General features: G+C 37.3%; 2 protein-coding genes across 3 annotated transcripts in view; both read left to right on the top strand.

The window, feature by feature from the left end:
* sestd1 (SEC14 and spectrin domains 1) overlaps window positions 1-1,250 on the top strand; it is a 45,100-nt gene extending 43,850 nt beyond the window's left edge. The window contains exon 19 of the mRNA XM_079822486.1: window positions 42-1,250. Coding sequence (XP_079678612.1) covers window positions 42-198 — 157 coding nt within the window. The 3' untranslated portion in view covers window positions 199-1,250. The remainder of the gene's footprint in view (window positions 1-41) is intronic.
* Window positions 1,251-7,677: 6,427 nt separating this feature from the next.
* The window catches only part of ccdc141 (coiled-coil domain containing 141), a 40,513-nt gene continuing 35,777 nt past the window's right edge, over window positions 7,678-12,413 (top strand). For both annotated transcript variants that reach the window (XM_079820924.1, XM_079820925.1), the window contains exons 1-3: window positions 7,678-8,102; window positions 9,696-9,818; window positions 12,052-12,243. In XM_079820924.1, coding sequence (XP_079677050.1) covers window positions 7,992-8,102; window positions 9,696-9,818; window positions 12,052-12,243 — 426 coding nt within the window. In that variant the 5' untranslated portion in view covers window positions 7,678-7,991. The remainder of the gene's footprint in view (window positions 8,103-9,695; window positions 9,819-12,051; window positions 12,244-12,413) is intronic.

Here is a 12,413-nt window from a genome sequence, read left to right as displayed (position 1 = left end):
TTGTCATCATTTCCCACCATCCCCATTCGCCCTGGTTGCAGGAGCGAGCAGTTCTTCGGCAGCCCGGGCGACATGGCCTCCTCAGCCGAAAACATTCGCGACCGCATGAAGCTAGTAGAGGAAAAGAGATTCCTGCAGGAAGAGGAGCAGCAGCGGCTGGATGAGGAGGCTCTGGAGGCGGGGCCCAGGGAAAGTTGAGAACCCGATAGCCCTCATATGCCCTCTGCAAGAAGTGACGCAGTCAGCAGCACAGCGCCTGATCCTCACATGCTGTCTTGCTGCTCTCCCGGTCCGGTCCAGAAGTGACCCCGATCATCCGCCGTCTCTGTTGTATTCCACCTCACCAAACCATCTTAACTTACAGAGCGCAGTTAAAGATAGACTCCACAGGCTCGCGTTGCATTGCCTGCGTGGACAGCTGAATACTAAATCGTCCACATTACTTTGAACTCTCGCCTCCCTACAAAGCTTTACCTTACCTGTCGACTTTTTCTCCTCCCAGCGAGGCGCCTTGAGCTTGTAATGGTGCTACTAAACCTGTAGAATGTACATAAAGCGCCATCTTTACCCCATTTGTACCTGGTGCTCTAGATTTGTAGGCCTTTCCTGACCACAAGCATTGTATTTTCTATTTCTTTCCTTCAGCTGCTTTCTGTTGAGAATTACCAAACCTTCTCTCTTGTGCCAGTATAACTATCCATCCACAAGGCCTTTGCTGAGATGGCAGAAGATGGTGTCTAATGTAAGAACCGGTATTGAAACAACACATCAGAAACTGAAGCTGTTGTAGTTCAACTATGAAGGTACAAAACAAAGCAAAGCTTTAAGGTCCAAATGTAGAATCATTGTTTAGAGCTTTGTTTTGATGGTCAAATGTGAAACGCAACAGTTTCATCTCATAAATTGTCAGTCTAATGCGTACGCTGCTTGCATGCATGTCATAAAATATTAATGCCATATTTATTTTCCTTTTTTTTGTACCTTGCATACCATAAAATGTATAATGCTTTTGCCATTTTTAAAAGGCTATAGTGTATTTTATGAAAATATAAGTTGTATAAAATAAATGAAGAAAGAAATTGCGCCATAAGACAGGAGAGGAAAGACTGTCTCTTTTACTATGTCATAAAGCTGGCAGGATGTTACAGACTTTGTTACTGTATGTATGCTTTGCATAAATCTGCCTCATAATGTCCATTGTTGTACAGGAATATTCTAGCACCCATTCAATAAACATGGGCAATATTGCATTTCGTTTGCATTTCTTTTCCTTTTTTGGGGGGGTCAGTGCATTGCCAAATAATTTGCTTTTCTGGCTGATTACACCAGTACATTTGTGCATACTAATTTACTTACGCTAGTGTTTAAAAGTTTGGGGCCAGTAATTTTTTTTTTTTTGTGTGTGGGCATGTTTTTGTGAAATATCAGGACACAAATGTGTATAATGACATGGGTATGACATAGGTATTACAAAAAGAGGGTGAAATATGAGGACATTCCCCATGTCCTCACTTTTCAAAATGCTTATAAATCATACAGAACAAGGTTTTTTTCACAGAAAGTGAACTGCACAGTCTCCTGTGATGGGTAGGTGCAGGGGCAGGGGCAGTGTAAGGGGATAGAAAATACGGTTTGTACGGTGTAAAAACCATTATGCCTGTGGAATGTCCTCACATTTCACAAAAACAAACGTACGTGTGTGTGTGTGGGTGGGTGGACTGGTAATCCCTACGTTATGGGGACAAAATGTCCCCACAAAGATGGCAATATCCAAAATCCTCGTCCTTATGGGGACATTTGCTGGTCCCCATGAGGAAAACATATTATAAATCAGACTGTGATGTTTTTTGAAAATGTAAAAATGCAGAATGTTTCCTGTGATGGGTAGGTTTAGGGGCAGGGGCAGTGTAGGGGGATAGAATGTACGGTTTATACAGAATAAAAACCATTACGCCTATGGAAAGTCCCTGTAAAACATGAAAACCCAACGTGTGTGTGTGTGTGTGTGTGTGTGTGTGTGTGTGTGTGTGTGTGTGTGTGTGTGTGTGTGTGTGTGTGTGTGTGTGTGTGTGTGTGTGTGTGTGTGTGTGTGTGTGTGTGTGTGTGTGTGTGTGTGTGTGTGTGTGTGTGTGTGTGTTTTGAAAGAAGTCTGACCCCAAACATTTTAAAGATACTGTGTGTGTGTGTGTGTGTGTACAGACAGAGAGAGTGTGAGGGTTCTGGCTGCTGACTGGTTTGTGTACAGTATAAATATTTTACAAAATCTGTGTATTGCTTGAACTCTGGCTTGTTTTTGTATTAATGATTTCTTATAACTTCCCAAGAAGAAGTGCACGAGTCAAGCAGGTCATTAGTTGCCTGAGGTGTTGCATTCTCTCTGCCCTGTGCAGCATTTTAGGAGAAAGTCCTTGTCAGTTATGGTTAAGAAGATATTTTATATACTGAATATTTAAAGGTGCATCAATGTTTTACAGCAGCTTGTCTCATTCTCTTGCTTTCTGGTTATTTATAAGCCCTAAATGCTCCCATTGGCATAATGAAGTCATTTGAATAGCATGATCTCACAAAACCGGTCCAGAACTTCAGTTCATATTTCACCTTAAAAATCAAAAGAAATGTTGAGAAATTCAAATTTGCATGGAGCTAATGTTCTTTTTTTTTTCACTGCAATGTTATTTTAATGCCAATTATTTAATGAGGTGATGTGCTTACATTATTCACATTTTAACTTGATATTTTATTCCCATATTATAAAGATGTAACAGGTGTCGTTTTTAGCACATGCTTGTCAGCTTTCTGGAAAGCATAGTCACAGAGCTTGTGTGATGACTGGCCTGAGAATCAGAGTTTTTTCTAATAATAAACTTTAGTTTATCAGGGCCCCTGACAGATGGCATGGGTGCCGTCAAGGGCCATCTTAGGTCCTGTACTGGCCATTGGTGCTCTCTAAAGTCTATTGAATTTCTCAGCTGTCTTAGCAGCTGCTGCCTTTGTGCTGGTTTTGGGAGGACTGGTGGTATGTCTGTAACTGTGGGGAAAAAACAGACCCTCTGTGGCAACTTTCTGGAAACCTTTATATTAGTTAGTAACAGGAAACCTTTTAAACTGTTCCCAGTCTTTGCTGTGAATTTGTGTCATGGAGATATTCTTATGCTTTTGTCTAAAGCATTTAACAAAATATTGTTCTTTTGTAGAGTGTAACTTGGGGGTTGTTTGAAGTTTGAATTTGAGTTATTAAAAAAATCTTATCCAGAAAAAAATGTCAATGTCATCGAAATGCTGTGGTTAAATATTGTGGAAATCCTGTTTAAAGATGTTGGTAAAATGTATGATCTACTACAATACGTATTCTTGTGAATTCTATAGAGAGTCTGTAGATTCTTCTTCTATTTTCTGTTAGGGAGGGTTGCAGGTGAAATGGCATCATTGTCTCCATGTTCACTGTAACGGTTATCCAATATAGCTGTATAAAATGCTCTTTCATTGCTGCTCTGTTGTTATCAGTCTCTCCACTTTATCTCAAAACATTTCCTCCATCAGGCATTGATAGGAAGACCCCATAGTAAGACCTCAGGATGTTCTGCAACTGCTATTGTCCTCAGTGGAAAAGACAACATTGTTGCAGCAGTAAGAATGTGGTGTGATGCTGATCTAAAGGTACCTTTTCCACTGTTTCCCACTGTGATCATGTCAGAAATATATATTACTTTTGAAAAAAAAAATGTAATAGTGCCTGCAAGTGATTTTTTTATTTATTTTAGGAATGGCAAGCATAAAATGTCTATTACTGTGGCATTGAAATGCACCGCTGTTCAAAAGTTTGGGGTTGAGAAATTTTTTGTGTTAATTTATTCAATCAAACAAACAAGTAACCGTAATATTGTGAAATGGTTATGCTGTTTAAAATCATTTTTAACCTGTGGGTTTTCAGCAGCCATTGCTCCAGTCTTCAATGATTTACGATCCTTCAAAATTCATTTTAATATGTTGATTTGGTGCTCAAGAAGCATTTCTTATTATAATCAAGATTGAAAATAGTGCTGCTTAATTTTGTAGAAAACAATGATTACATTTTTTCAGGATTCTTTGATGAATAAAAGGGAGAAGAACAGCATTTATTTGAAATTAAGATATGTGTCTTTACTATCACTTTTAGGCAGTTTTACTGAAAAAATAATAAAAAACTTACTGAGCCCACACTTTTGAATTGTAGGTCTCCTGTCTTTGTGATAGTCTTAGGCTCTGTTGTTAACAGCAGATAGGGGTCTGGCAAGTGGCCTATAATTTTTTTTGCCTAAATGTTTTCTAACCTTTACATGTTTGGGTTTGTTGACATCAGGTTGACAGCTATGTCTTTGGATGGTGAGGTTTTGGCATGTGATTGAAATGATAAAAATGACAGAAGTTTGCAAAGCAGCAATTTTATATAGTTATTTATTTAGAAATAGCCAGTAGGCTATCCATTACATCAGTCATAAATCATGAAAACTCTAATTATAAATGGAATCAGTACATAAAATGCCTAATATTAAAGCTGAGCAAGAAACTAAAAGTGCTCTTTGCCATTGCGACATTATCTGCAGCAAAAGTGCAAATACCAGTCTATCTGGGCTCACAAAACCATTTAGGTTCAGAGTCAGCATGGCGAGAACCAACACTCGACGAGAGTATACGAGACTTATAATTGCTGGCTTCATCTTGCCTCTACTCTACACGGAAGAGCGACGGATCACGTGCGCTCCACTGATTTCACTCCTATTGGTTGTCACTCCCAAAGTCGCTCTTAATTTGCATAAAGTTTAACATTCGCCACATATCTCTTTTAAACAAATTAATTGTCGTGTCGCTGCTTGTATGAACGCAACTTTAATCATTGTTCTCAATTGGATCAAAAATTGCCGCCGTTGACTGGCAACTTTTAAAAAAGAAAATGCTTAAAGTGAATTTTGGAGTGCGCTAAATCAACATTTTGATTTTTGTAATATAATTGCATCAAAGTGTTCTGGGTAAGTAAAACATAATTTACACACCCTCATGTCATTCCAAACCTGTTTGACTTTCTTTCGAACCGGTGGAACATAAAAGAAGTTATTTTCATGAATACTGCTAACCAAACATCTTTGGCAACCATTGATTTTCTTATGTCCAAACAAAGACATTTCTCAAAATATATTTTATGTTCCACAGAAGAAAGAAATGTAACAGTTTTACTTGTTTAGAATGAAATGAGGGTGAGGGTAATTTTCACTTTTGGTTAAACTAACCCCTTCAAGGGTGTGGAGGGGACTGTTTCTCTTGGGACTAACGTTAGTCACTATCAGAACATCTCTGGTCTTTTCCGTCCATTGAGCTGTGGTTGACTGATGCACACTAGACTAAACACACCAGATACCTCTGCCACCTTTCAATAACTTTTGTTTTATAATTGTCTGCACTTTGTTTAACAGTGTTTGTACTATTGTGCATTTGCATAAATGAATATTGAGCAAATAATATGAACTGCATATTGTACATACTGTTATTTGAATCATTTAGGAGCCATTAGATTTAATAGGAAAAAACGTAATGTGGCTTTCTGGTGGTCTGTGGTTTGGATTGGAACAGGCATTTAAAGACAGAACAGGCCTCTTCCATGGTCATTTTAAACACATGGTACAACATGGAAACATTCCAGGACACATCAAAATGCCTTTCTGTTATTTCTGACAAGTTATGCTAATGACAATAGTATCCGTGGAAATAAACACTTCTGGTAGGATTAGTTCACCCAAAAATGAACATTGTCACGTCGTTCCAAACCTGACTTTCTGTGGAACACAAAAGATATTTAATAGGCTAATTGAAAAAAAGTATCACGGTTGAATGAACCACAACTGTGGTACAGCCGTATAATAGCGTGACAGACCAAAATACAAATAAGATATATTACCCTCCACTGAGTTGCATCAGTCAGATGATCTCCAAAATCGGATGACTCTCGTTTGTGAGTGAATCATGATTTCTGACAGGTCATGTGACACTGAAAGTAATGCTCATGCCATACAGGCTGAGTAACTGCTGAAAATTCAGCTTTGCCATCACAGGAAGAAATTACATTTTAAAATAGAAAACCCTTATTTTGAAGTATAATAATATTTATTTTTCTTTTTTTTTTACTGTATTTTGATCAAATAAATACAGCCTCAGTGAGAATAAGAGACATCTTTCAAAAACATACCCCCTGTGGTAAAAAAAAAAAATCAAGTTTTTAAAGTTCTTTATATGTCTGTGTTGTGTTTTTAAACCATGTGCAGATTCATAAGTCAACACCTTTGCTGAGTATTTTCTCCTTTAAACTGCAGTAAAAACGATGGTCTTTTGAAAAATCTTTTGAATCGTTTGAAATCGCCCATCACAAATCTTGTAACCAATCACATCAATGTGTGGGCAGGCTTTAGCATATCATTTCTTTTCTCTGAAGCAGGCAAGTCTCAAGAGAAGCCAGCTTATCCCGGTATATTTTTCTTTTGACATGAAAAATCAGGTACATTTAGCAATAAAGCGGGTGTATTATGTTTATGGTGTATATTATGATGATAGTTATTTTTATGATAACTATATGCCTTTCTCCACTGACGTTCTAAGTTAATTTTTAGAAGGCAGACTGAGATGGTGAACGTAAGCAATGGTTTGTGTAACATAAGCAACACGTTATTTGATAACGTATTCAAGTAAAAGGTTAATCATATTTATTACCGCTATGTGTCTAACATTGTAGAGAGCGATACCTAAAATGCATTACCATTCAGAAACACTAACTTGTGTACGAGCCTGTATAATTCACTCTTTCACTTCTTCAGAATCAGTTTCTGGTTCAAACATATATGGCTGAATTAAACCAGTATTTCCACTTGCCATTGTGCAGTGTTTACTACAGTAAAGTTGAGCGAGTGGATCTCTGAGCTTGTGTGAGTGAGTGGAGATGGGGATAATTTGCATATTCATGCATCCGCGTATACTAAATGAAGCAAGGGTGTAGAGTTACATTCAAGCTATTTTAAGGCATGAATATTTTTTTTACAGGAAAACAACGTTTATATGTGTAATTTTGGTGATCAAAGATGAGTTTTAAGGGATAAAATTATTGACTGCAGGGGGACTTTAAAAATCCTTTTAAATGAACTTTTAAATGGTATAGTGTGTGGCTTGTGTGCTATAGTCAAAGTGTTCTGGAGCCGTATAATAATGTGACAGACCAAAATACTTATAAGATATTACCCTCCACTGAGTTGCATCAGTCAGATGATCTCCAAAATCGGATGAGTCTCATTTGTGAGCAAATCATCTAGACAGTTTTGTGAACTGGATTATGGAAAAGATTCAACTACAATTAATTTGTGCAAGAAAAAGACATTACTGCTTCACTCATGAAAGCGTCAGGGAAAGATTTTTAGTGAATGACTAAAACTTACTACTTGTAAATATTTAGGTCTTTTTTTGTTGAGATTTTAGTTTTTTCTTCTTGTATGTAATAGTTTCCAATATGTTTTATTCTGATGAAAAGCAAAGATTAGGCTAAGTGAGACCTATCCAAGGGGAGGAGAAAGAGAAACAGACACACTAAAGCAACCAAACGGGGGTGTGTCAAATGGCTCTTTGCACAGTGTGATAAACTTAGTGGATATTTCTATTTTTAACACGCCTCTCTGCCCTGTCAACATAGACGGCTGTGTTTGAACCATACTCCTGGTGGTGCCTGCAAGAGCCCAGCCGTTCTGAAAGTCTATTGAGGGATTGCAGAGTTTACCTGCAGGGCAAGTGAATCTTTGATGTGGACGTGGGCTGTGTCACTTTAAAAAAACCTCAGAGACTTTACTCTGTTTGGGTTTAGCCTCCCAACGGGACAGTTGTGGACTTCTGAAAAGGGGAGATTTGGATTACAGCAAGATCCTGTGCGTACTGAGCTTTGTTCTGACCTTTCTGATTCTTGGACGTGTGGACTCGAGGGGAGAATGTCCACAATGTCCAGTGAAGGTGGGGCCGGAGGTCAGCCTTCCACAACCACAATCAGCACTGTGGCCGTACAGGCTGGAGACTCACAGATTGTTGTAGCTGTGCTCAAGGTATTTCAATTTGAACTCTTCTACTTTGCAATGCAAATACTTTTTGTAGTGTAAACATATGAATTGTTTGTTACTGGTAAGTTATAATTCTTTCAGATGATCATTGTGCAGTTAATAATAATATTATTTGGTGATTAAGGTTGACTTGTACTTCTGTATCAGTATGTCTTGAAATGACAATATGTTTTTCAAATATTAAAGTGAAATCATAATGTACTCACTCAATTTATGATGTTATAAATGTGGAACACAAAAGAAGAGATTCAGCAGAATTTCCATGCTGCAGTGTTATTTTAGTATTTAAGTATATTCTATTAAAGTATATTCATATTTAGAGTCTTTTGTTTATGTATTTCAGTTTTCAAGCATAATTTTTATAATTGTGAGTTGTGTTGTAATTTTAGTACTTCAACTTATTTCAGTTAGTTAGTTAGTTAGTTATGAATACATTTCTATGTTTGATTACCAAAAGCAATCTCCAATTTTTATTAGTTGTAGTTTTGTGTAGCTGAATGTGATGTGAACTCACCGTGAAATCTTCATTGATTCATCTAAAGCTCTATAAACAAGGAAAGAAAACTGCTCTCGCCAGTGATGTCATGAGCACACCGCTTGGGTTACTCAACAGACTTTTGGCTCAGGCTATCAATAAAACCTTTTGTTTTTCCGTCAGAGAATTCCATGCACTGTGAATTTTCCAAAATGCCTGACATAGTGACTTAATGGGAAGACAAAAACTGCTGTGAGAAAAACACAGAGCTCTGTGATTGTCCAAACTACTGATGGCCTGAATTATTCATAATGAATCTCTGCAACCGTTTATCCTCCTGTCTTGTTATTGTCTAATGTGTGCTTGTTAGAAGGACTCTGTAGTCTTTCTGCTATAGTTTCAAGGAATAGTTCATCCCGAAATGCCGTTGTTACTGTTCATATCACTTTGTATCAAGTGCTGAGGAAGCCTCCGGAGCTAAAGATATGATAATTGTCATTTCATTTCTGACACATTCTGTAAGTGGTAGACCAATCACAATAGACTGGGCCATCTGACCAATCGGAGCAGAGGATGCTCTGGGAAAGGAGGCGTTTAGAAAGTTTAGAATGGAAACCTATTGTAGGAGACCTCCAAAACAAAGTTAGAAACATTTAAAATAGCATAATTGCTTTAATGTATACAAAGCTGATAATTAGCCATCAGACCACATACCTTAAACTGTATTTTTTGCATTTGTTTAATTAACATGACCGGCTGTGGCAGCTGTGGAAGCTTCACATTTCATTCACTCTCAGAATGGCCTGTACTTGCAAATTGCAATGTGAATTTAAGATCCGTGCAATTTGCATGCCAAAGTTTGCATTGGGACTAGCAATAGATCGGATGAGAATTCACTGAGGGGTCTTGTCATTGAAATCGAAGTGCACTTTGGCTAGGGGCCAGTGGAGGACTAGTCTTGTTTACAGTCTGTGAAATGCACTTGGGGCCACGTGGATACAAGAGGTGCATGTGCAGAAGCACAACCAAACATTAACACTTCCGTGTGTGTGTGTGTGTGTGTGTGTGTGTGTGTGTGTGTGTGTGTGTGTGTTTGTTTAAAGTGTGGGGAGCTGGTGCATCTACAACTGATTGAAGCGCAACCCAACCTCTTGGAGATTGGAAACAACCAAGATGAGACCAAAAAGCTTCTAGATGAACACGAGCAACTCCTTGCCAAACTTAAGGTAACCTCTGCTGTACCAACGCATTTCTCATGATATTTAAAACCTTTTTTATCTTGAGGTTTATACTGACAAAATTAGTTTTTGCTAATTATTTAAATATTATTATTATTATTGCTCTAGATTTTTAAATGGATGAGTTAGACCATATAGTGAAGTAAGCAGCCGACAAGTGTTCTGCATATAATACTGTGTAAGTTTGGGGTTATTAAGATGATTTTTAAGACTTTTATTTAGCAACGATGCATTAATGTGCTTTTTTTTTATGCAAGTATACTTCTTTTGACTCGTTCGTGTACAGAGGCATTTGACTCATGCACAGTTTTGAGTAATCTCTCGCCACAAGTTACAACCAAGCAGCAAACTCCCGCAGTCTCTCTTGAAGCCAACTCGGAAGTGACTTAAACTGCAATTCATCGACTGGTCGCTAGAGACAGGTTCCAAAAGGGAGTCAAATCTGTATCTCCCCCATGCATAAAATATATGTTTACTGCATGGTACAATAAGTGGTCTATATAGCTAATTTTGCCCTTCATGACAACTGACTGTGAGGGGTGAATTTTCTTTCCATATTAATTATATTAAGCCTTAAAGTTCTGCATAATTAAGGGGGTGGCCACTTGAGTGACAGGTGGGTTGCCGTTTGTCTGCTGTCTTTTCCTCCACCCATGCCCCGCCTCTTTGCCCATTTTCGGTTATGCGGTAGTGACTTTTCTGATGCACTGTATGCTGACCCTCATGAATGCGTAAAAAGTGAAGTATGCTTTGGCCTTAACAGGAAAGACTTTTTAACCTATTTCATATAAATGCTGTTTATATTAAATTCTATTCTTCAAAGAATCCTGAAAAAAAGATGCATTACTGTTTTCACAAAAATATTAACTGTTTTCAACGTTGATAATAAGAAATATTTCTTAAGCGCCAAATTAGCATATTAGAATGATTTCTGAAGGATTATGTGACAGAAGACTGAAGTAATGATGCTGAAAACTAAGCTTTGCAGCATCAGAGGAAACAAATACATTTTAGAAAACATTACATTTAGAAAACGTTTATTATAAATTGTAATAATATTTCATAGATCAAATAAATACCGCTTGAGCAAGAATAAGAAACATATTATTGTTACTGTGTACATGTCATACAGCATACATTCTTTAAAAAACATCACAGGATGCACTACATTAAGTTGGTTTAGCAACTTTAAATAGAGAGCTATAATAGAGTACAGATTTGATGATTCCCATATATATATATATATATATATATATATATATATATATATATATATATATATATATATATATATATATATATATATATATATATATATATATATATATATATATATATATATATATATATATATATATATTCAAACTTTTGGCTGGCATGTATTTGTATAGTTTCTGTTCTTTCGGTGCTTTATCTTAAGCCCAATGTCTTCCTCACAGAACCATGAGGAGATGATTAACAGCATTTCCACTGACGTTATGTTGCCGAGGCATCATTATAGCTCCTGAACTTTAATGCCTATTTAAGACCCACCACTCAGTTTTACTGCAAGGTTCTTTAATGTTTCATTTGAGCCTTTGAAATATGTTTGTTATAAATCTGCTCTTTTCAGTGGGATGATTCCATTCATGATGAATGTTTTGAAGGTGAATTACAAAGATATTTGTAGGGTAAAAATCAAGGATTTAATGGCGAAATTAATAACAGATGTTAAACATTCTGTACAGACATAAGACATTTTGTACACTTTTATATTGCCAAATCCAAATAGCTGGCTTTACATCTGTCATATGCCAAAAAGCAATGCTTTCAAACCTTACAAGGATAGTTCCTTGCTGCTTTGAACTGCCTTAAAAATATTGATTTGAACATACAATTACATGCTAGAAGCATTGCTGTGCTATATTTGAAAGCTCCAAACTGTTTTGGTGAACATCAGAGCTGCTATCTGACCAAAAGTAACTACAGACCCTGAATGGAGTGTACAGCCTTTAATCAAAACAGAAGAAATCCTCTACCACAGTTAAAACGGCATTGCACATTACTGAATATTTCATCATGTGCTTATGTGCATCTGCCCACCAGACGTGTCTAATCTGCATGGGAGCTGCTGCTTGTTTACAGTTTAAATAAAAGAAAGCTGCGTACAATTAATATGCTAGGGCAATGTGTTATAATATGCTAGACCACTGTGTCTAATATTTGACTTTCAATTTAACAGAAAAATGAAGGAGGTGTGTGGGCTTTGCTGGAGGAGGCAGATAAAACAGCAGCTCAGAAGGAAGGAGAGGGGCTGGTGTATGAGGCAATGGCTGCCTCTCTCAGCGTGGCTTGGAAAACACTGGTGACCCACCTGGAGAAGAGGAGATCCCTCCTGATCTTGGCTTGCCATTTCTTTGAGTGTGCTCTGGAGGTAATGTAGTTGCCTAATGCCTATAGGACCTGCTGACATGCTTGAACCCTTAGAGACTCGCTGTAGCAAAATTGCAATAGTTGTTTAATGCATTATCATGAGCAATCTAGTTTTCCTTGATCAATTGATAAAACATATTGAACTCAAAACTTCCTCCCCAGGCAAAAAAT

This window comes from Gobio gobio (assembly GCF_949357685.1).
Source record: "Gobio gobio genome assembly, chromosome: 7".
Lineage (NCBI taxonomy): Eukaryota > Metazoa > Chordata > Actinopteri > Cypriniformes > Gobionidae > Gobio > Gobio gobio.
The sequence above is the reverse complement of the archived record's forward strand: the minus strand, read 5'-3'. Positions and strand labels throughout refer to the sequence as shown.